Here is a 25211-nt window from a genome sequence, read left to right as displayed (position 1 = left end):
ACTAAAAAATATCAAAACTCTCTATTAAATGACTCGAGTCAAAGAAGAAATACAGGCCGGGCATGGGGGCTCATGCCTGTAATCCTAGCACTTTGGGAGGCCGAGGTGGGCAGATCACTGAGGAGTTCAAGACCAGCCTGACCAATATGGTGAAACCCCGTCTCTACTAAAAATACCAAAATTAGCCGGGTGTGGCGGTGCATGCTTATAATCCCAGCTACTCAGGAGGCTGAGGCAGGATAATCACTTGAACACTGGGAGGCGGAGGTTGCAGTGAGCCAAGATCACGCCAGTGCACTCCAGCCTGGGCAACAGAGTGAGACTCGGTCTTAAAAAAAAAAAAAAAAAATGAAATCATAGAATTCCAAGAAAACAAAATAATAAAAATCCCATGTAGCAGAATCTATGAGATAAAGTAAAAAAATATCCAGAGGAAAATTAAGTCTTAAATTTATCGATAAAAATAAAAGAATATAAAGAAGTGAATGTTAGCATTAATTTTCAAAAAAAAAAAAAAAACCGAGAAGAATTATTAAAGAAGAATTAATGAGTTATAAACAAAAGTAGTAGTATAAATAAATCAAAAGGCTAGTTCCTTGCAAACATCAGTGAAAAGAAATCAGTAGGTAACTAGTGGAATAAAGGAGAGAAAGTATAAACATGCAAAGTAAGAAATTACAATGGGGGAAATAAGAAAGGGAAGGAATTAAAAGATCTCACTAAGATACTTTTTTGTATAATTCTATGAAAATAACATTTGAAAAACTGAATGAAATGGGTAATATTTATATGCAAATAAAATTTATCAGAACTGAGCCCAGAAGATTAAAAAGCCTAAACAAATCCATTCTGTAGAAGAAATGAAGTCATCAAAGAGCTGTCTCCAAAATCAGATGGTCTTCACAAGGAAATTCTGTAAGATTTTAAGGAGCAAACAGTTTCAAGCTATTTAAACCATTCCTCTTTGCCCTGGCAAAGAGAAAAGAGAAACTCCCAAATTATGTTTATGAAACTACTATATATTGTGCCAAAAACAGAAAATCTCACGTATAAATCTTGAAGCAAAAACCCTAAATATTAGCAGATAGAATCTAATGGCAACAATAATCAAGATTCAGACGGTATTTATTTTAGGCATGAAAAGATGGCTCAAAATTGGGTAATCAACTAATTAACATAATTCATTGCATTAAAAAAGGAAAACTGCATGATCATTTTTCACAAATGCTGGGTATTTTGTAAGTTTCAACACCCAATCTTGAGGGGAAAAATAAAAATCAATGATACTTCCTTAATATGATAAAAACATTGATCTTATCCTCTTCACCTTAATAGGAAAACATTGAACATGTCAGGGACAAGATAGTGATGTATCAGAGGGGTAAAGTCAAAACAATTAGATAAGAGAACTACATTAGAGGTATTTCTAATTGAAAAAAGTAAAACTGCCTTTACTTATGATTCTCTTCAATTTTCTAGGTACACGATGATCTGAAAAATTACAAAAAAAAGATAATTAGGTAAAATGATAGGAAAAATAATTTACATAAACATCATATATGCAAACATCAATTGGTTTGTTAAAAATTAAAATAGAAGACCTTATTTGTAACAGCAACAAAGTAGAATATGCCCAGCAATTAACGAAATGTTCAAAACCAAGATAAAACTTTTAAGTATTCCTTAAAGACAAAAAAATATGGCAGGGCATTGTGGTTCACACTTGTAATCCCAGCACTTTGGGAGACTTGAGGCAGGTGGACCACTTGAGGTCAGGAATTTGGTGACCATGGTGAAACCCATCTCTACTAAAAATACAAAATTAGCCGGGCATGGTGGTGTGCACCTGTAATCCCAGCTACTTGGGAGGCTGAGGCAGGAGAATTGCTTGAACCTGAGAGGTAAAGATTGCAGTGAGCCAAGATCATGCCATTGCACTCCAGCCTGGGCAACAAGAGTGAAACTCTGTCTCAGAAAAAAAAAAAAAAAAAGACACAAAAATACACCTGACCAAATGAGAAAACGTACTACATCAATCAGTCAAAGCCCACTCAGGAAGAAACCACAATATGTATTTCAAATAGAGAAAATATACTACAGTGAATTGGTTACTACACAGATATTAAGACAGAAAAAAGTGATACGACAACACTGAGGCAACTCATAAATAATGACTGCAGGAAAAGGTTACCATTCCTAGGGCTAAGATCACAAAAGGTGGTGTTACTAAAACCTACTATCTTAGAAAAGGGGCTTGCAGAGCTGTTGCTCAGTCCTGTGATGAGAAGGTACCTCACTGCTGCTGCTGATAAAGGTTGAGTATTCTTTATCCAAAATTCTTGGGACCCAGAAGTGTTTTAGAGTTCAGATTTTTTTTAGATGTTGGAATATCTGCATTATATATCTGCATTCCTAATTCAAAAATCTGAAATCCAAAATGCTCCAGTGAGCATTTCCTTTGAGAGTCATGGAGGTGCTAAAGTTTTGGATTTTGAACACTTCAGATTTCTGATTAGGGATACTCAATCCGTACTTCTTGGGTGGGTGTGATGAGGCTGCTTCTGAGTATGCCAAAAGCAGCTAGATGCTACAACTGGAGCCACTGCTGCTGGAGATAACTACCATTGCATAAGCAATGCCAACAGAAGCAGAAAAGCAAAACAACAACAAAAAAACACCACCTTTCTCCCCTCTATCCTGCAAATACTGGCAGAATCTAACAGGAATCCAGCTATTAAGAGTTTAGGGAATGAAATTTACAAAGCCTAAAACCCAACATCACAGAGTGTAAGAGGGTAAATTTTGAGCTCAACAGTTGGTCCATTTCACTCTTGTGGCATACACATTTGCACTTCCATAAAATGACGATTCCAAGCTTCTATCCAGTCAGATCAAACTATCCTTTATACAAATGAAGGTATTTTTACCTTCTCCCTAAAAAGGGAGAAGCAAAGGCCCAACAGTAATTGTATCCATCTGTGTATGTTTTATGACCTCTTCTAGTTGAATCACAATTCCTTAAGAATATTTTGCAACCTAATGTTTAAACTACAGTTAGCCACCACCACTATTCCTTAGATAAAGGAGAAAGAAAATATATACATAACAAGCAAAGGAGGAAATAGGAATAGGGACTACAGTCTGTTTCTGTAACAGATTACAAGGCTATAGTTGGTATTTATAACTTCCTTCTCCTACCCATTCCGTATCATTCCCTTTGCCTACAGCCAAGAGCTCAGCTAGCTGCCTTAGGATTAACTTAGAATCTGAACTCTCAGTGGTCCTGTCTTTAACGGAATGCTGTGGTTTCCCATTACCTTTTACTTTTGGACATGGAAGTATTAAGAGGCACCCCAGAGAATCCCTTGGGCACAGTCCGCACTGTGCTAGGTTGTAGCAGTAATCCAATTTTCCCTTGGTAATTCGGATCAATCACCTCAATACATAAATAACCACTTCTTTCCCTGCTGGTTCTGTAAGCATGAGGAATCCAAAACGGTCAGGTGGCAGTCTCAAATTCAGTTTAAGTCAACTGTTGTGCCTTTGGTGGAAGCATGCTATCTATGAGGGTCTGTTTCTTTGGGTCTCTCCTGTTACCAATTATTCATCAGTTAAGAGTTGTCAGAAAAACAGAAATCACATTAGGTAGTTCAAAAAGAGGGAGTTTAGTATACAGAATTTGCTTCTGAGATATTACAGAAGTATAAGGGCCAATATGAACATGAAGATCATTCAGACAACTAACTGCAGGAGGCAGTTACCACAAGGGAAGGAGGTAGGGCGACCAGGACATAGGAGCTTGGAGCAAGGGTCACCGAAGACTTGGTGCTCGGCTTATGAGGAAAGGTACCACTTCCCTCTGAATGTCAAGGAAGGCTTCACAAAAAGAGTGATGGCTGAGATGGGTTTTTAAAATAAGTTTACTATGCTATTCTACCTTTATTACTAACACATCCACTTTATAATTGGCCTGGTCATTTAGAAATGGTTTCAGGGACTACCACTTTTTAGCACATTAAAAGTATTAGTAAATGAGCCAAACCATGGGTGCTGTAATGCGTCCAAAACAAAACTAGGATTGAAAGCCATCCTTTCCTGCTTGGAATATGTTCGTTTAAGGCTTGGTGCGGTGGCTCACACCTGTAATCCCAGCACGCTGGGAGGCCGAGGCGGGCAGATCACTTGAGGCTGTGAGTTCAAGACCAGCCTGGCCAACATGGCGAAACCCGTCTCTACTAAAAAGAATACAAAAATTAGCCAGATATGGTGGTGCACACCTGTAATCCCAGCTACTCGGGAGGCTGAGGAAGGAGAAACCTTTGAACCCAGAAGGGGTGGTTAGCATTCAACTTCCACTTTGAATGCTAAGATTGAGCCACTGCACTCCAGCCTGGGTGACAGAGTGAGAGGTTGCAGTGAGCCGAGATCATGCCACTGCACTCCAGCCTGGGCGACAGAGTGAGACTGTCTAAAAAAAAAAAGAGTATGTTGGTTTAAAGAAAGGCACTCTCTAAGACAGTTTCTCTGACCAGAAGAGTACACACTTATGAAGCAACCACAGAGTGTATGGCACTAGGCATCACCAACCTCTGAGGAAGGTAATCAGAACCCTTATAAAGGGATCCACTTTGCTACCTGGCATTACTGCTGGCGCAGGGAAGTATACCAATTTACTGAGAAGGTTTTGAATCACATCTGGGTGCACTGTCTCCTCTTTCTTCACCTTTTTCTAGTGCTATGGTTATTTTCCACAACACACAGGCCCTTTTTATCTGTAGCTGGGAAAAGGGTATTTGGACACCCTAAGGAAAGCGGGTGGTAGTGAGAACAGTGCACAGAAAGGTTCAGCAACACAATTTTTGGTGGTACAAATGGCTTGTTTTTGGATATGTAGATAGATTGGAGTACACACATTGACTAACCAATGCAGTAATTACAAAGAGGGGGTTTTGAAGTCATCTGGCTGAAAAGCTGCTGGAAAGGCCAAACACAGCCACAGATAGACTTTGAATCTAATTGCTAGTTACGTTTGCTACACTGAAGAACAGAGGTATGGAAAGAACATCTTACCTTTGACCAAAAGAAAGAGAAAATAATTCAGATGGAGATACTAAAGGGAAAAGGCAGTGAAATGTGAGTAATTTATAATTTGTTTACAAAGCTTCCCTAACTATGCTAGACAGCAATTACACCAATCAAGTCCTCTGAAGTGACTTTGCTGATGCACACCCAGGCAGGGCAAAAAGCCAGCAGGGCTTAAAGTCTGAGGGCTGGAGAGGAGAACAGCTTAAGATCCTCAACCCTGTGATGCTTGTGTGCCAAAAACTTGAAATAGAGAACTAAAGATTGCACCTTTACTTATCCTCTACCCTGACAGGAGATTCAAAAGGCAGAGCAGATGAAAAAATGGAAAGAGAGGCTTGAGAAAAAGTATTATTCCACAGAAATTCAAGATGACTACCAGCCTGTCACTCAAGAAGAATTTCGAGAGTAAGCTTATGTTCTAACCAGAGTATTATGGGATATCATGACATGGGCATTAAGGACATGAGTTAAACACATTATTTTCCTGAACCTAAAACCTCATTCTATCGGGATGCCTTTATTTTCTATCCAATTTTAAAGTTGCATATGACTCCATTTGCTTAAAAGGTGAGAAGCTTTTGATTACATCCTGTATCTCTAAATAACAGAAACTGCCATTTATATTTGATTTGCATAGCAGATACTGTTCTCCACACAGCTTTAGAATATTAGATCTATTACTGGCCACAAGAGGCACGTTTTAGGAGCTTACAATACTACCTTCCCAAAGCATTTCAAACTAGTTACTGACTCATTCTCTACTTCCTTCTAAATTTTCTAGACTCTTTTTATATGCTGTGGAGCTGGAGAAGGAATTACACTACATCAATTTGAAGCTAAATCAAGTGATGAGAAAGGTTTCAGCTCTATAGTATTGAGACAAGTGGAGGTAAGAATCTGTGATGCAATCACTGAGCATTTCTTATTCATGTATTACTTCATAAACTTGTACGCGTTTCAGGCACACTTTAAAAAGTACTAAACAATCTATCATCAAACTATCCTCAGGGTCAGAATTAAGTGCCTCTGACAGGGACTCACTGTACAATCCATGCATATTATGACAAGCCTCCAGTATACACACACTGGTACAAAGGATTTTATAATGAGGTTTCTTATCAAATTCTAGAAAAGTGAAAGAAAAGTACAAGAAAATGCTTCTAGTTCATGGGGCAAGTCTCTAGTAGTTTAGTAAGTAGATAAAGACAGTTTTCTCCAAGTTACAGAGTAGAAAAACTATTGGTGCTATCAAGTGCATCATGTACCATGTTCTGAATTCCTCTGGCCACAGATAAATCAATAAAGGCTTAGGATTCTGGGAAACCATTATATAAGACCAAAGTAACCTCCCTCCATTCTTTAGAATTTGAAGTCTTCTGGAAAAAGCCAAAGTGTAGAACAAACTCCTCAGCCACCTACAGAAATTTCACTAACATCTTCAAATTGGAAATTTACCTAGACCATTTCTAAGGTGTAATGCATTTAAGGTTTCCCCAAAATAAAATGCAGAGCAGGGTAGGTGTATCAGTGTCATAAGAAGTTATGTTTGGAAAGTGTAAATGAGGTTGCTGTAACAGCCTTATTTGGAGGGTTGGAGAGTTGTGTGTGGCTGGCATTTTGGAAATTGGAGATAAATTCTTCTAATTTTTTTAGGCTATGTAAGCCCCCCTACAAAAGCCACATGTTCTCTCAGCCCAAGCAACATCATTTGACCTTAGCACTCAACTTCCACATTGGTGCTCAATAGTCCCTGAATTTTAAAACTCGAATATAAAGCCATTTTTAGATTACTACTCACCTTCCTCAGGACAAGCTCTTCTCTTAAGAGACTGTATACATCAAATGTTCTTAATGGGATAATTCATTGTAACAAGAAATGCTAACTGTTCTATCTGCGGCTTCTCCCTAGATTTGCACAAGGGAATGAACAACATGGCCCTTCCCTGCCTTACCATTTCCCAGAGTTGTAACCAGCCAAATAGTTTAGTGACCCTGTTGTTCCCTACCACAGCCCCCAGGTGGGATCATTTAAACAAAGCCTAAGGGTGATGGAACACTTGAGGACTTTTTTTTTTAAGCCCAATGGAAAAACAAACATACATTTACAATGACTTAGAACTTTCGAGTTCTTTTATTACAAAAGTCTGTACAATGAAGTGCCAGACACAGCAATGCAATTATACTGGTGGACATATATATATCTATATATTATTTGTATATAGATATACAGTTTTTATTTGTACCAAAGTAAAACTATCACCAACTGCCTAATTCTACCAGCTACTGCTCAACTATGACACACAATACCGTCACAGAGCATAAGTGCTGCCATGCCACTTTTACATATTCTACTCACAGCCAAACATTAACATTGAATAACATCATGAAGCAGCTGTTAATTCTAAAATGAAACCAGTCAGGCCACTGACTTATAAAAATATGGTACTCATATAGATTTAGCATTATAAAGAAGGAATATATTATTTAAAACATTTAAATAGTGCATATGGACATTTTTGCATGTGGTATATAAAATAAAACATTCATATAAAATACACAGTGCACACAAAATTAGATGTTTGGATACACTCCTATCTGGAGACTGAAGGAAATTATCTGAAATGTACACTGCATGATGAATTCAAATAAAAATGATACATCTTTTGGCATTTTCAATTTCACTTTTCTAGGTATACATTATGAATAACCTAGTTGTATCAAAAGGAAACCACACAAAAAGGGCAGGATTTAGTGCTTTTCTTTATTCCCCAACTACACATTCACTACTAGGTTTTCCCTCACCCTCCCCCCCCCCCAAAAAAAAGGCATTGCACACACAGGTGAAATGTGAAGTACTAGAACTGCTATTTATTATCAAACTACTTCATGTGCTTACTATGTAATAGTGCCAGAAGTCTGAGGTTCATGCTTCCCTCACCTTATTAAAAGATGTTGCAAAATTCCATTTTTGTATGCAACAAATTGTTAATATTAGCTAGTTAAGAAAACCATGCATGAGTCATTGCATGCAAAACATGGGTATAGTCAAAGTGAGACAGTCATCAATCCAAAAAAACACCAGAAAAAAAAAGTTAATTGCATGCAAAACATGGATATAGTCAAAGTGAGACAGTCATCAATCCAAAAAAGCACCAGGAAAAAAAAGTTAACACTTAGATTAAGCCTGACCCAAATCTGCTGTTGTACTGTTAGTACCAATGAAGTCACCATTCGGTAACAATGATTAGCAGTATTGATACCAGGAGAGTACCTAAGAAAAGCCATGCAAAGCCAAAGAAAAAAAAAATATGCTAAGAGTTTATGACAAGGGGCATACCACTACACATCCTGTAAACAGCTGCTTTAAACAGCATGTGATGACTGACCAAAGGGTGGTTCCTTAAGAGGGCGTTGTTGTTGCTGTTTTGGTATGGATTTTGCTCATTAAAACAGGAGGGGAAAAAAAAAAGATAACCCCCTGAAGGTACATGTGAAAATGCAGTGGTATAGCCCTTGTTAAGAACAGATTTACTTTAGGCATAATGATTACTGATTTAGGCCCATTGATTGAACACACAAATCTGAGCACCATCAGAGTTCCTACATACTGACATGGCTATTTTCTCACATTATCTGGAGGTGGGTTGGGGAACAGCGTGGATCTGATCCAGACAAATCACACCATTGCCAGCGGATAAACAGTAACTCAGGAAACAGTAACTGAAGTCCCATAGGCAGCATGTGGTATGATTCAGTTCTGTGTGTGATGTGTGGTATGTGTTTTCAATATACTAAGCAAGGTCACTTTTTGGTCTACCAACTGTTATCTTCATCCAGGAGCTGTGTGACCACTGAATTGCAAAATTTTACTAACATACTACCTGTGAGAAGGTGTCATTTTGAGAATTAAACAGAAAGGTATTCCACAGTAGGACTTGAAATCTCAGTTTGATTTTGGTTTTCTAGGAAAACAGAGAACACAGTTGCATATGTGCACTTTTATAGGCTTTTCTTTCAAATTTTCAGTCATTCAGTAAGAAAAAGGCAACAGAAGAATTCAGTGTGAAGATTTTCCTCCAATTTTCTTCAGTAATGAGAAACAAAAAGTTGGTAATAACAAAAAGGTTGCATTTCCAAAGTTCTTGAAGTTGAAAGAATAAAATTCTAGTCTTTTGCTAAAAGGATGTATTTGTAGTACAAAACAATGAAGGATACCATGTTTGCTAAAGGTGGAGAGGACAGTCTGTGGTTAATATGGAACATCACTTACACTCCCTTGAGAGGGCCTATTTACTCTCCCATCATTTGTTTTGTTTACTGGCACCACAACCAAGTACAAAATGAGATTCTCTGAGTGCCTGACAAAATGAATTTAAGTACCAGCCAAGTACCCATGATGACAGCTTCAAGGAATACAACTGACTTTATGATATGAATTTTCAAAGAATGTATTTTATATGGATTTTGAAGAATCTTGCTTGCTTATAAGAACTTCAAGAAGCCTAAGCTTGGCTTTAATTTTCTTGTACTCCCTGTACTCCTCAAGCACTGGAACACGATCCTCTTTCTGGGCATTCCTAAGGGAGAAAATAAAATTTGTAATGTTCTAAAAATCATTTGGAAAAAAAGATCCAAAAGTTGTCTTAATATGAGACATACTGTTACTAAATATAAGTTCAAATAAAAAGTTGTTCTGTAAAAAAAAAAAAAAGTTATTGGACTAATACCCTCATCCCCAAGGAACATTTCTAAAATTTTTGATGGACTGCTCTACTGATAGATTAAATGATGCTATACTTACAAATAATCAATATAGATAACTGTAGGAAACCCAATATTTTAGTAGGACATCCAGTGCTAGACTCTGCCAGGTCTGTGAATGTCTATTAAGTGTTGGAGGCTACAGTGAGTCATTTAATACATTTAGTTAACTGTGGCTCCAGTGAATTGAGATGTAAAAGTAAATTATCTTACCTGCAACAAGAACAATTTTCTAACTTTATAGTAATGACCCAATGCAATTCAGTTTAATCACTAGCTAAAGAATCAAACTATTTTAATTATAAGCAAAATTTTCTTCCAATAATACAATGAAACAGAAGACACTTGGGAAAATGCATTTCTGCACTTCAATTTTCTTTTTTTTTTTTTGAGACGGAGTCTTGCTCTGTCACCCAGGCTGGAGTGCAGTGACGCCATCTCAGCTCACTGCAAGCTCTGCCTCCTGGGTTCACGCCATTCTCCTGCCTCAGCCTCCAGAGTAGCTGAGACTACAGACGCCCGCCACCACGTCCAGCTAATTTTTTTAAAAATTTTTCGGTAGAGATGGGGTTTCACTGTGTTAGCCAGGATGGTCTCGATCTCCTGATCTTGTGATCCGCCCGCCTCAGCCTCCCAAAGTGCTGGGATTACAGGCGTGAGCCACTGTGCCCAGCCCACTTCAGATTATTTGTAACCATATGTGCCAACCTATATAGGAGACTCACAAAGCAAAGGGAATTAGAGTACAGATATTTTAGAATTTGTAGTATTAGCTATCAGCTTGGTAAGATAACCCAGCTACTTAGAAAAATGTTTCTCAGGCCTTAGATAACTGAACCCAAACTTCTGGCCACCATCAGAACTGGAATGTATTTTTCTTAGTTTAAAAGAGCCCTTCCAAGTCACTGTGCATTACCTAGTTAGATAAAGGCACGTGCCATACTGTATTATAGGAGCCAGATGCCTGGCACACTGTTACACACCTTGGAAATGGGCAGCCTCAACACACAGTATGAACACAATGGTCTCAGTATAAAATAAAAAATCCAAACTAGTTGAGGATACCACTCCTGTCATGGGATCCTTTCTAAAATAAGAGGTATCTCATTTCACAACCACTCCCAAAAGGGTAAGGATGTAGAATTAAAGAACATAAAATCACTGCAATACAACCAAGGCTCCCTAGGACAATCTGAAAATAGTTAATCAGATTTGTTTACACTAGCTGTGACTATTCCTGGCCATTAAAAGCAGGGCCTCTGAGCATAAAGGAATGTTTTAAAATTTTTCAGTGCTAGCATCCTATATGCACAATTTCTAATCCCACATATTCCATTATTTCAACATATGGTCAACTTGTGAGTTAGAGGAGAAAGATGACTCAATTTTGTGATGCTCAACAAACCTTCCATTTTGTTGATAAAATGCTTCTTCAAATTCCCGCAACGTTTTGCGTAGTTTCTTTTTTTCAGCTCTGGCTTTCCAAAGTTGTTCCAGTAATTCAGGCCTAGAATTGAAATGGTAAGAAAATACTGAAGGGCACGCTTGATTCATTATATTCTTAAGAGAAGTTCTATTTCTGGCTGCAAATTAAAAGCGGCTGGGGAACTCTTAGCTCTACCAATGCCTAAGCTCCACTACAAACCAATGAAATCAGAACAGCTGAAGGATTCAAGCATCAGTACTTTAAAATCTTCCCAGTGAAGTCAGGGCTCAGAACCAGTGACATATACCGTATCACCCAAAGGTAAAGAAGTGGATATTGAACAAAAAGATCAACTCGCAACTAGTTCCTGTACTTTGTTATAAATCAACTGTAGGATTTTGTTTGTTTGCTTTTTTAGAGACAGAGTCTCACTCTGTCGCCCAGGCTGGAACACAGTGGTGCGACAGTGCCCTCAATATCCTCCAAACAGAGAATCAAGCGATCCTCTTGCCTCAGCCTCCCAAGTAGCTGGGACTACATATGCACGGCACCACCCCTGGCTAATTTAAAAAAATTTTTTATAGAGTCTGGGTCTATGTTGCCCAGGCTGGTCTTCTACTCCTGGCCTCAAAGGAATCCTCCTGCCTCAGCTTCAAAAAGTGCGGGGTGTGGGGATTATAGGCATGAGCCACTGTGCCTGGCTAGATTTTTTTTTTTTTAATTTTTGAAACACAGTGATGTTTTATTTAAAAATGGGAATGACAATAAATATTTGTAAATCACACTTAAAAAGCATGCATCCTTTGATAAATCTTGATTTATCTCCTATTAATTCCTTAATGCTCATTTAACATCAAATTTCTTGGCATATACATTTTATCATAAAAATAGGCTAAAATCACAAATCAGCATACATACATAGAAGCTGCTCGAGAACTTGACAATCGGAGATCCAGAGCCAGTTTTTCTTGATTTTCTTCAACATCAGATTCAGAGTTTTCTAATGAAGACTGTACCTGTACTGCAGTTTTCAAGATATCACTTAACTCAGAGGACAGATTAACACCATCTTCTTCTTCTTCCTAAAAAGATATCCAAACAGAGAATCAAACATGCCTTGTCTTTGAACTTTTCCCTTAGGGAAGGGATCAGATAATTATTTCTTTAAAGGATTACCTTGATTTCTTCAAAAAAATGTGCAGTTTCTCCTTCTATGATTGGCTGTAACATCTGACCCCTTCTCTTTGTGGATGGAGATCCCTATAACAATCAATAATATAAATAGTTTTACATTTTAAGTATTCAAAGTGTCAAGTGAAGCTTCACTTCATTATGTTACGAATCTTCAATTTTATTTTCAAAATCTTAAACATTTGCTTTAAATATTTTTAGGGACTGCTTAAATTTATTTTTGCTTATATTTTTATTTATGCAGAAGGAAGATAATAATTTATGCCTAGAAAAGTCTAAAAGAGCTCATACAACAGATATTTAAAAAATTCTAAATGGGCCGGGCGTGGTGGGTAATGCCTGTAATCCCAACACTTTGGGAGGCCAAGGCAGGCAGATCACTGTTAAGGAGATCGAGACCATCCTGGCTAACACAGTAAAAGCCGCCTCTACTAAAACTACAAAAAAATTAGCCAGGCGTGGTGGCGGGAGCCTGTAGTCCCAGCTACTCAGGAGACTGAGGCGGGAGAATCACTTGAACCCCAGGAAGTGGAGGTTGCAGTGAGCAGAGATTGCGCCACCGCACTCCAGCCTGGGCAACAGAGCAAGACTCCGCCTCAAAAAAAAAAAAAAAAAATCTAAATGATAAGAACACATATATAGTTTAATTGGAAGCACTTTTCTTTTTAAAAATAGGTGTCAACTTTTTTGGTTTGAGGACCATTCTATACTTTTTTAAAAACAACTTTATTAAGATATAACTATATATCATAAAATTCACCCTTTTAAAATGTATAATTTGGTGGTTTTCAGTATATTTACCAAGTTGTGCAACTATCTCCACTAATTTCAGAACATTTCATTACCTCAGAAGAAACTCTGTACCCATTAGCTGTCACTCATTTGCCTTCTCCCCCTAGCCCCTGGTAACCACTAATCTAAATTCTGTCTCTATGGTCTTGCCTATTCTAAATCTTTCATAAAGATGGGATCATATAATATGTGTCCCTTTGTGTCAGGCTTCTCTCATTCAGCTTGTTTCCAAGGTTCACTCATGTTGTGGCATCTATCATTATTTCATTGTTTTTTTATGGCTGAAGAACATTTTGGGTGTACGGGTTACCACATCTTATTTACCCATTCATCTGCTGACATTCGACTCAGCAATCCCATCACTAGGTATATATATCCAAAAGAAAACAAATCATTCTACCAAAAACAACACATGCAGTCACATGGTTATCCATAGCACTATTCACAATAGCAAAGTCATGAAATCAGGTGCCCATCAACAGTGGATTGGATAAAGAAAACGTGGTACATATACACCATAAAATATTATACAGCCATAAAAAAGAACAAAATTGGCAGGGCACAGTGGCTCATGCCTGTAATCCCAGCACTTTGGGAAGCCGAGGGAGATGGATGACAAGGTCAGGAGTTCAAGACTAGCCTGGCCAAGATGGTGAAATCCTGTCTCTACTAAAAAATTAGCTGGGCGTGGTGGTGGGTGCCTGTAATCCCAGTTACTTGGGAGGCTGAGGTGGAGAACTGCTTGAACCCGGGAGGCGGAGGGTGCAGTGAGCTGAGATCGCACCACTGAACTCTAGCCTGGGTGACAGAGCAAGACTCTATCTCAAAAACAAAAACAAAACAAACAAACAAAAAATTATGTCCTTTGGGAAACATGGATGCAGCTGGAGGCCATTATCCTAAGCGAAGTAACAAATGAACAGCAAACCAAATACTGAATGTGCTCATCTATAAGTGGGAGCTAAACATCAGGTACTCATGGACATAAAAAAAGGCAACAACACAAATGTGGACTACTGGGGGGAGGGGAGGGAGGAGGGCAAGGAGTGAAAAACTGTTGTGCACTATGCTCAGTACCTAGGTGACAGGATTATTTGTACCCTAAACCTCAGCATCAAGCAATACACCCAGGTAATAAAACTGCACATATACCCCTTGAATCTAAAATAAAAGTTGGAAAAAAAAAAAAAAAGTCACCAGGCAGTCATCACCTAAAGGAAGCCGCCGTGCAAGTAGCTATCCACATAAAAATAGCCTGAAAGCCACAGCAAACCAGAAAGTTCAATGAATTAATTCATAGGAAATCATGTAGAATGGGCTACATGCTGTTTTCTATTTGAACCCAAGACCAATCTATCTACAGTCATACTATCTAAAGGTTAATTTGAAGACAGCACTTTATCTGCATTTAAATACTACAGTTTTCATTTTTCTTTAAAAATGCACACAAATACCAATGAGCATTATATTAAGTGACTTTTTCTCATTAAAAAATCAACTTATTTTAAAAGTCAGCTTATATCATTATGCAAACAAAAGGACAACATCATGGCCACCACAAAACTGATGCATTTTCAAAGACATGAATTTAAATGGAAATAAACTAGACACTCTGACATGAATTTAAATGGAAATAAACTAGAAACTCTGAATGAGTTTCCCATTCTGCTTCTGTCACTTACAAAGTAGATTAGGCACATCACTCACTGCCTAAGCCTCAGTTTCATCACCTCTGAAATGATGCTATCATGTTCTACCTATTGTGATTTTACTTGTCAGAATTTAATGACATAAACATACATAAAAATGCTTACAAAATGCTTACAAAAGTGTCTGGGATATACTAAGCAGACACTATTAGTTTCCTACTTTAAAATCAGTAATCTCACCTTACAGTGACAATTATTTCTGCCTTGACTGTGTATTTCTCCAATATACCACAATAATAATTTTTTGGGGGAAGAGTACATCTTGATAAAATGAACTAGAGAATTACTGCTTATTTTACTTACAAGGACAGGAGTGATGCTAGCTCTTGTAAGCATTTGTTTTACAAGCCTGTATCTATCATAGAGAGGTTTAACAATATGCCTTTCTTCCTTGGTCACCTGAAGCAAGAAAAAAAAGAAACTGTCTAGTCATCACAAATCTAAAATGTCCAAAACATTAAACAATGACTTATTCCCCCAATTTCAAATTTTATATTAAATACATAGGCAATCCCCCAATTGCAGGAAATAATGCTCAAAAAACAGCCCTGAAGAACGCAGGCCACAGAAGTGATTCATGTTCTTTTTTAAGACATAAAATCAAATCTTTTTAGCAAGAGAGATATTACCGGCCTTCCATGTTGACTTTCATAGTAAAGAAGACTTTTCTGAAGAGAAGCTTTCTCTTCTACCAAATGATCCTTGGTCATTTTCTGGAATTAAACAAAAAAAAAACAAAATACAAAAAAACCCAAAAACAAAAACAAAAACAAAAACTCCACTGGCATCATTAATATTCTCCTCACTCCCACAATGTAAATAATTAGGTAGATAGGGCAGACCATCAACAGTCTAGCCCAGGCTAATAAAGCCTTTGCTTGCAGATTTGCAGGCAAATTTTTCAGTCTCCTGTACAATTTGCTCTTGTAATAAGTAGGTACCAACCCCTTTGATGGCTTTACATTTTATCTGAATAGATTATGAATACTGGCTTGGGTAAATTACCTAACCTCTTTGTATTCAATATCCTCATCTGTAAAATGGGAATACTTCATTCTACCTTAAAGGGCTCTAATGAGGAATAAATGAGTTCTATGTAAAGTATTTGCAACACTGCCTACCTGGCACAGAGTAAACATAAATAACTGCTTGCTATTTCATTTAATGTTGTTGGCATTTTACTGGCATTGAGTAGGCACGCATGCGCATGCGCATACACACATAGGTTTTACAATACAATATTTATTCTAAACCATTAAGAAAATCTAGAAGCAGTATAGTGGAAAGATCCTGGAAAAAGCTCAACAATGTCCATTTGTGACCTCATACTTCTCTATTACCTCAGTTTTCCTTCATCTGGGTTAGCACATTCTTTACACTGCAATACTCTTCTCATAGCTTTTATAGTCTAATTGGTAGAGTAAGCAATGCTTCCCAAATTTATTTGTCCACAAACAAGCTCCACAGACAAATAAATATGGTGAGCCTTGCATCCTCTTACTAATTAAAACAAATTTGTCCCCTTTGTTCTACAGGATCAACTATTAACACCTGAACGTGCGTTCCACAGAATACCCTTTAACACTAGACCAAATAATCTCTCTACTTATTCCCAGGACTCATTAATACTACCCTGGTCTCTCATGAGAGTAAAATTTAAGATAAAAAAATTCACTGGATAACATCTTGCTGTAACAAACATAACTTTAAAATTATATACATTCAGTAGAGGATAGCTGAGTGTAATCTGTCAAACACTGATTTCAACCTCAAGCTTGAATCAGTCTTAAACTAGGGATAACACATTTGCATAAAGTTGTGGGGGGGTGGGGGAATATTTATTCTAACATAAAATTTTAAAAGGGCTTGATGCTGTGGTTCACACCCATAATCTCAGCAATTTAGGCCATGAGTTCAAGACCAGTCTAGGCAACATAGTGAGACACGATTTCTACCAAAAAAAAAATTTTTTTTTTTTTTTTTGAGATGAGGTCTCGCTGTGTTGCCCAGGCTTGAGTGCAGTGGTGCAATCCTGGCTCACTGCAACCTCCGTCTCCCAGGTTCAATCAATTCTTCTGCCTCAGTCTCTGGAGTAGCTGCATTACAGGCATGTGCCACCACAACCAACTAATTGTTTTTGTACTTTTAGTAGAGATGGGGTTTCGTCATGTTGGCCAGGCTGGTCTCGAACTCCCGACCTCAGGTGATCCACCCACCTCAGCCTCCCAAAGTGCTGGGATTACAGGCACGAGCCACTGCACCCGGCCAAAAGAAATTTTTTTTAAGCAAAAGAAACATTAAGAGGGGAAGAGATAAGAATGACTAATTCAGCTCTATTCAAGGGAAAGAAAGACTCCAATATTTGGATCATGAGAGAGGTATACTCTGTTGTCAAAGTAAGAGTTCTGCATCAGGACTATTACTTAGATAAAAGTTCACCTGAGACCATCTACTCTCTCCATTCTCCAAGCAAATCTCATCCAATATAAGAATAGGTTGCCAAGTGCTAGGACTGCCCTAGGCACAGGCTTTATACTAGGGAAGAATAATGGCTCTTCAAAAAAAAAAATTCATTTAATCCTCATAACCATATCAAGTTAGTATTAATGGACATAATCATGTCCATATACATTATAGGACTGTTGAAGGGGCTGAGTGGCATAATGCATAAAATATAACCACCCAATGTCTGGCATAAGCTAGGAGGTCAATACATATAGCTATTAAGACACAAGGACAGGATTCAAGCTGAGGTCTGTAGGTCTGTTTCATGTTTTTTTTTTTTTTTTTGAGACAGGGTCTCATTCTGTCATCCAGGCTGGAGGCGCAGCTCACTGTAGTCCTGATCTCCAGGGCTCCATCGATCCTCCCACCTCAGCCTTCCAAGGAACTGGAACTACAGGTGCATACCACCACATCCAGCTAATTTTTAAATTTTATTTGCAGAGACAGGGTCTCACTTTGTTGCTGAGGCTGGTCTCAAACTCCTGGGCTCAGGCAATTCTCCTGCCTGGACCTCTGAAATTGCTGGAATTAAAGGCATGAGCTACCTGTTTCGTGCTCTTTATACCCCCATCTTGCCAACTGCCTCGAACATAAATGAACTCATCAGCATTCTAGTTTTTTCAGTTTTATTATGATTCAATTCCTGAAGTATTTGGCACTTCTGTTATGCTGATTAAAGCATGTTTCTGAATCTGCAAAGATGGGGAGCAGATTCAGGAAAATCAGACTACCCAGACATCTCTATCCTGCTATAGTAATTATTTTGTTTCAGGAATTCTAAAGGCTAATCTGGGCAAAAATCATAGCTCAAGATTACCTTGATATCTTCTGGAAGACACCTCTCAATACGTTTTTCTTTCAGTCTTTTAAGAATAAGTTCAAGGGTTGCTTCTTTAGATGGTTTCTTCTCCTTCTGAATGACCTTGGGTTCATCTTCATTCTCCTCATCTTCATGGTCTAGAGAAGAGCCAAAGCTTTTTGGAAGAGTGTTACTACGTGGACGTGTCTGAGGTACAAATTCTCCATCAGAATTTTTGTGTTTTGCATCTACATGTCAGAAATAAGGAGAGATCAATAATAATTGGCTTTAGCTTTGACCAGGTCAAAGAATAAGCAAGATACACAACAAGAAAGTACACATTAAAGCACACAGACTTAGATATTTCAAAGCCAAATAAAACATTTAAGAAGCAAAAAACAGCAAGATAGCTATTCTAGGCCGGGCATGGTGGCTCACACCTGTAATCCCAGAACTTTGAGAGGCTGAGGCAGAAGGACTGCTTGAGCCCAGGAGTTTGAGACTAGCCTGGACAAAAGAGTGAGACCCCATCTCTACAAAAAATTTTTTAAATTAGCTGAGGCCGGGCATGGTGGCTCACACCTGTATCCCAGCACTTTGGGATGCCGAGGTGGGCGGATCACTTGAGGTCAGGAGCTCAAGACTAGCTTGGTCCACATGGCAAAACCCCGTCTCTAACACAAATACAAAAGTTAGCCAGGTGTGGTAACACATGCCTGTACATGGTAGCACATATCTGTAATCCCAGCTACTCATGAGGCTGAGGCAGGAGAATCACTTGAACCCGGAAGGCAGAGGTTGCAGTAAGCCAGTGTCACGCCAATGCACTCCAGCCTGGGTGAGAGAGTGAGACTCTGTCTCAAAAAAAAAAAAAGCTGAGCACGGTGGCACATGCCTGTAAGTCCTAGCTACTTGGGAGGCTGGAGTGGGAAGACCACATTGAGCCTGGGAGGCTCACGCTACAGTAAACTGAGACTGTCCCACTGCAATGCAGCCTGGGCAACAGAGTCAGACCTTGTCTTAAAAAAACACAAAAACAATAACAAAAAAAGAGAGAACAAGCTATTAATTTTATATCCATAGACAGCCTACTATTGAATAAAATGCTCTGATGGGCATGGGAGATACAGAAGAAAACAAAACAGACATGGTTCCTGTTCTCGTGGAGCATAAATTCAGGGAAGGAAAAACAATAACCAAATACTCAGATTAGTAAAATAACTTTAAAGAATGCTATGATCTATAAATAAAACAGGATGGAGTTGCAGTGCTAAAAGCAGTATAATTTGTGGAGGAACAACTACATTGGATGGGATTGACAAAGAAGACCTCTCTCAATAGTATCATTCTGGTAGAATATGGAATAAGGAGCTCGTCTAGCATAAAGGATTTACTGGAAGGGCATTTGTCCCCAGTGAGGCAATAGCCAGTGTGAAGGTCCTAAAGCTTGGCAAGTTTGAGGAACAGAAAAGAGATGAAAGTGATAAAATCGGCCAAGGGCAGAGTGTGCAAGGCCTTGAAAGCCACAGTCACGAGTTTTGACTTTATTCTAGGTGGAAGCCCACTGAAGGGCTTGAAAAAGAGAGTAACATGACTTTTTATTTTTCTTTTTGAGACAGGGTCTTGCCCTGTCACCCTGGCTGGAGTACAGTGGCACAAACATGGTTCACTGCAGCCTTGAGCTCCTGGGCCTAAGTGGTCCTCCTGCCTCAGCCTCCAAAGTAGCTGGGACCCAGGCTAACATGAATTTTTTAAAGATAAATCTAACTACCATGCAGAAGATGGACTACAGGGCAGTAAAAGTGAAAGAAAACGGGAAAATTATGAGGCCAATGCTAGACAATTTAATGGTATCAATTACTAATAAAATCAAGGTAATAATTTTCACTGATGACTGGAAATTGGCATTAAACATGGAAATCTTTAACAGAAGTACAGGGGAAAATTAAGCGATACTCTAAAGAGGAGTTAAGAGACATTATCTTGGCCGGCCGTGGTGTCTCACGCCTGTAATCCCAGCACTGTGGGAGGCCAAGGCAGACAGATCGCTTGAGCCCAGAAGTTTGAGACCAGCCTGGACAACATGGTGCAATGCCATCTCTACTAAGAATACAAAAAAATTAGCTGGGCATAGTGGCATGTGCCTATAGTCCCAGCTACTCAGGAGGCTGAGGTGGGAGGATCACTTCAGCCCGGGAGGTGGAAGTTGCAATGAGCTAAGATCATGCCACTGCACTCCACTCCTGAGCAACAGAGTAAAACCCTGTCTTAAAAAAAAAAGAGAGAGCACCAGACTATATCTTAACCACAAGAATATAAACTCCATGACAGTAGGGACTATGTCTGTCTTGTTCACTGCTATATCTCTAGTTGTCTACAAGGTACTTAATACTTCAGAAATACTAAACACTTTACTGGGCCGGGCGCGTGGCTCATACTTGTAATCCCAACACTTTGCAAGACCGAGGTGGGAGAATTGCTTAAGGCCAGAAGTTTGAGACCAATCCAGGCAACAAAGCAAGAATCCAACTCTATACAAAATTTTTTAAAATTACCTGGGTGTAGTAGTGCATGCCTGTAGTCCTAGCTACTCTGGAGGCTGAGGTGGAAGGATCACTTGAGCCCATCAGTTCAAGGCTGCAGTGAGCCATGACCGTGCCACCACACTCCAGCCTTGATGACAGAGCAAGATTCTGTCTCAAAAAAACAAAAAAATACATATTTTTTTATTTTTATAAGCCAGGTGCGGTGGCTCACACCTGTAATCCCAGCACTTTGGGAGGCTGAGGCAGGTGGATCGCTTGAGCCCAAGAGTTCGAGACTGGGCAACATGGCAAAACCCTGTCTCTACTAAATACTACAAAAATTAGCTGGGCTTGGTGGCATGCACCTGTAATCCCAGCTACTCGGGAGGCTGAGGCACAAGAATCACTTGAACCCAGGAGGCAGAGGTTGCAGTGAGCTGAGATGGCATCACTAAACTCCAGCCTGGGCAACAGAGTGAGACTCTGTCTCAAAAAAATAAGAAATAAAAATAAAAATAAAAACTTTATTGAGTAAATTTAAATGAATAAACCAAAGTGATGCTCCAGATAATAAACCCCTATTTTGCATAATTTTAAAAGTAATAATTATTAAAAAACATACTCACTAAACATCCAAAAGTAAATATACTTCAACAATCACTATATTAGTTTGACACCTAGAAATGCAATGCCTAGTTTATCATTCAAGAGTTACAATTTAGTCTTTGTGGTATAAACGAGTCACTGTGATTAGACTTTCTTAGTCTTAGATGAAAATATCTACCAAAAAATCTTAATGAAATATCCACCACAACTCAAAGCTGCTTAATATTTGAAATATATTTCAGATAAACTTTATAACATCAGTTCACTTATGAATATACAATCTCAGGTATCTTTCAAAAAGACGTTACTAATAAAAACACAAAAAAAAACATTTAAAATATAATACAGAACTACTGTACTATAACACAGTACTACAGTATGCAATTTTGACCCTAATAAAAGAAAAAAAGGTAACTCTCATTTTTGTCAAACAGTGCCCAAGATTTAAAATTATCAAAAGTTGTAATTCTCAGACATTAATATAAAAAAATTTTTTTTAACTGCAAATATATTACAAAATGGCACATAATGTACCTTTAATTTGCTTCCGCAGTTTTGTAAGCTCTGTCATCCATTTTAATACCTTTGGATTGGCAGCAATATCACTGTAGGAGGGCTGAAAAATTATGGAGCAGAATCACTGACACTTGTGATAAGCAATAGTTATGTTAATTTATGTCCAAATAGTATTTTACAGTTCCCACAGCAAAGACTACTCAATTCTCATTTCATCTTATTTTAATTAGATAGGGCAGGATATTATGTCAAGTTCTCCCAAGGTAAGGTCTAGTAACTGGCAGAAGCCAGATTTGAATATGGGTCTTCTGACTTCAAGTATAGGACTCTTTCCACTTCACATGTTCTAACTATTAAAACTCTCTTTCCCTCCTCCACTTCATCCCTCACAAACTCCCTCTCCTCCCCACTTGGTACTTGCAGTTTTTGATAAGAGTAGAAATAGCAGTAACATGATTTGTCAATGTAAAAGTATTTGCTTTAAAAATTCTAAAAGCTACTTGGCCAATGGAAATAAAAAGATGCCACAGTGCAAATGGCAAGAATACTGACCTGGAAGTCAGGAGACTGAGGAGTTATATAATCTCAGATCTACATGATCACTGTTCCTCTGGGCATCTCAGATTTGTTACCTTTCTCACACAGATCTAAACTAAGCCTCTTGAAAAACACTCCTCTAGGTTCTAATATTAGATTTAGCTCACTCTGGGGAATGCTACAGACCTACCTTGCTATTTCTTTCCCTTTCAAACTGTTCCTCAAATTGTCTGATTTTCTTCTGAAGTTTCTTGACCAACTGATAAGGTGTTCTGTCTTCTCTCTTTTCATCTTTTGAACTAAAGGATGATCTTCGAATTCTGAATTAAAACAAAAGGACAACAGTTAGTTAAATTTTCTTTTTTTTTTTTTTTTTGAGACGGAGTCTTGCTCTGTCGCCCAGGCTAGAGTGCAGTGGCCGGATCTCAGCTCACCACAACCTCTGCCTCCTGGGTTCACGCCATTCTCCTGCCTCAGCCTCCCGAGTGGCTGGGACCACAGGCGCCCACCACCTCGCCCGGCTAATTTTTTGTATTTTTAGTAGAGACGGGGTTTCACCGTGTTAGCCAGGAGGGTCTCGATCTCCTGACCTCGTGATCCGCCCGTCTCGGCCTCCCAAAGTGCTGGGATTACAGGCTTGAGCCACCGCGCCCGGCGTTAGTTAAATTTTCAAGTACCAACACTGTATCTCTTAATGCCCTGACATAACACTATTAGCAATAAGTAAATCTTAAAGGTAAAAGTAAGTCCCTAACACTAAAGGACAGGTAATATAAAGAAACACTGTAATATTACAGACCACAAATTTAGCTAATACAAGTGGTGATGCAAACAGTTTGGAATCATTTAAAACTGGTTTGGACAAAGGCAGAAAATAAAAGGATACCTAGCAGCTCAGAGCTCTTGTAATTGTTCAAACTGCACAGCAAAGTTTTTGACATTCAGATCCATTTAAAGCTTTGATTAAAAAAGATTAGGAACTGCTCAGCACCACCTGCTGCTTCCTTTACAGAGCTCTGTATTTCAGCGATGAATACACAAATAAATGAATAATACACCATGAGAAAATGTCTATTTGAGAACAAACTTCAAACACTACACCTCAATGAACTCAGCAGGGTCAAAAAAAAAAAAAAAAGTTACAAAAACGTGCTCTATAAAATCAGGGAGAAAGCTCTGAATTCTATGTCTAGAAGACTAAATCTCTTTTTTTTTTTTTTTTGAGATGGAGTGTCACTATTGAAGCCCATGCTGGAAGACTAAATATCTCAAAAGACTTGGGTATATAATAGGAATTGCCTCTTGTAAGTACATAAAAATCATATACCTAGTAAAAGACAGTGCTTTAGATGAGGAATCCAACTTTTCTGGATCATGTAGGAAACGTTGGCTTTGCCCAAAATCTAAACTGCGGTGTGATAATACTGGAGGACAGTCCTCTTCCAAGGGGTGATGATTCATTCTTCCAGCTTGTGGGGACAGCTGAGCTTCTCCAGACTCAGAGTCCTCCTGCCAAGACTTAAAAGCAGGAAATGGCTCTATAAAAAAACACAAAGAATAGTATCATGGGTCTCTTGATTCCACATGGGAAAAAAGTCACAAAATATCAGCTATGTGTTCCTTAAATCATACCATTACATAGCGTTTTATATATACATATATGTCTTCATAAAGCCTACTATAGTTTAAAATTATTCAAGCTTCAATTTTTAGCCCAGAGTTCTTTTTTTTTTTTTGAGATAAGGTCTCACTCTGCTGCCCAGGCTGGAGTTCAGCGTCATGATGGTGGCTCACTGCAGCCTCGACCTCCTAGGCTCAAGCAATCCTCCTACCTCAGCCTCCCAAGCAGCTGGGACTACAGGCGCTTGCTACTATGCCTGACTAATTTTCTTTTTTTGTTGTTGGTAGACATGAGGTCTCACTATGTTGGCCAGGCTGGTCTTGAACTCCTAGGCTCAAGTGATCCTCCCAATGTGCTGGGATTACAGGCATGAGCCACTGTGCCCAACCCAGAGTTCTATTTCCATATAAATTTAAATTTCTGAACCCAGTGGCAAAGCAAGAAAGGACATTGTCAAGCTCTTTAAAACCCAATTTAATTCTAAAGATGTTATTTAATATAATTCTGAACTTTTCTAAAGATGTTTTATTTACAAATGTTACTTTTCAAGTAGGGGAAAACTAGAAACAGCAAGAACTCAAGTTCTTTCTTAGAAATTTAACTTAAAAGCCAAATGATGCCAGGTGTATGACCTGTCCCTCACTGTCAAATAGTTATATTAAGAAAAAGTGGGAGCTGTTCCCCATGTTACACAGAACACTCACCAAATGGAACTCTCTGACTTTAGAAGAATTCTAACATTCCCAAAAGGAGGAGCTAATTCACCTGACAGCACCTGGCCTCTAACATTAAACTGTGACGGTTATCTTCTGTTACAGGATTCCTATGTATAATATATATTTTAATAATACCCAACAGTGTTACTAAGACAAAACTTAATAGCACTAGGCCTTCTTAAGCACATTTACTTTACAGCAGGTATCCTGTATGCTCTCAAATGAAAGCTATGTTAATACATTCGATGTCTTTGCAAATATAATATTTGATTACATATAGAACACATACAGACCATACACACAATCCACAAATATACCCCAAATACGAAATTAAGTAAAGGAGGGAAAGAAAAAATTGCCATCTACACATTATCTTTTATTTATTTATTTATTTATTTATTTATTTATTTATTTATTTATTT

General features: G+C 38.4%; 2 protein-coding genes across 11 annotated transcripts in view; one reads left to right on the top strand and one right to left on the bottom strand.

Annotated features, from left to right (window-relative positions):
• Positions 1-12064, top strand: part of PKD2L2 (polycystin 2 like 2, transient receptor potential cation channel) — a 49559-nt gene extending 37495 nt beyond the window's left edge. Inside the window, exons 13-15 of one of the 4 annotated variants that reach the window (XM_023195592.2) lie at positions 5378-5490; positions 5867-5974; positions 11691-12064. In XM_023195592.2, the coding sequence (XP_023051360.1) occupies positions 5378-5490; positions 5867-5957 (204 nt within the window). In that variant the 3' untranslated portion in view covers positions 5958-5974; positions 11691-12064. Of the gene's footprint in view, positions 1-5377; positions 5491-5866; positions 5975-9111; positions 9783-11690 lie in introns of those variants that run through there. The other 3 variants (XM_023195619.2, XM_023195601.1, XM_023195609.1) reach the window with 3 other exon arrangements.
• The window catches only part of FAM13B (family with sequence similarity 13 member B), a 103744-nt gene continuing 85730 nt past the window's right edge, over positions 7198-25211 (bottom strand). For 6 of the 7 annotated variants that reach the window (XM_023195528.1, XM_023195538.1, XM_023195557.1 and 3 more), the window contains 10 exons: positions 23780-23990; positions 22643-22772; positions 21934-22015; positions 18287-18516; positions 15594-15677; positions 15268-15363; positions 12449-12532; positions 12191-12354; positions 11252-11353; positions 7198-9662 (listed from right to left, as the gene is read on the bottom strand). In XM_023195528.1, coding sequence (XP_023051296.1) covers positions 9539-9662; positions 11252-11353; positions 12191-12354; positions 12449-12532; positions 15268-15363; positions 15594-15677; positions 18287-18516; positions 21934-22015; positions 22643-22772; positions 23780-23990 — 1307 coding nt within the window. In that variant the 3' untranslated portion in view covers positions 7198-9538. The remainder of the gene's footprint in view (positions 9663-11251; positions 11354-12190; positions 12355-12448; positions 12533-15267; positions 15364-15593; positions 15678-18286; positions 18517-21933; positions 22016-22642; positions 22773-23779; positions 23991-25211) is intronic. The other variant, XM_023195573.1, reaches the window with a different exon arrangement.

Source organism: Piliocolobus tephrosceles, chromosome 4 (genome assembly GCF_002776525.5).
Source record: "Piliocolobus tephrosceles isolate RC106 chromosome 4, ASM277652v3, whole genome shotgun sequence".
NCBI classification, from domain to species: domain Eukaryota; kingdom Metazoa; phylum Chordata; class Mammalia; order Primates; family Cercopithecidae; genus Piliocolobus; species Piliocolobus tephrosceles.
This window is presented reverse-complemented; position numbering and strand designations above follow the sequence as displayed.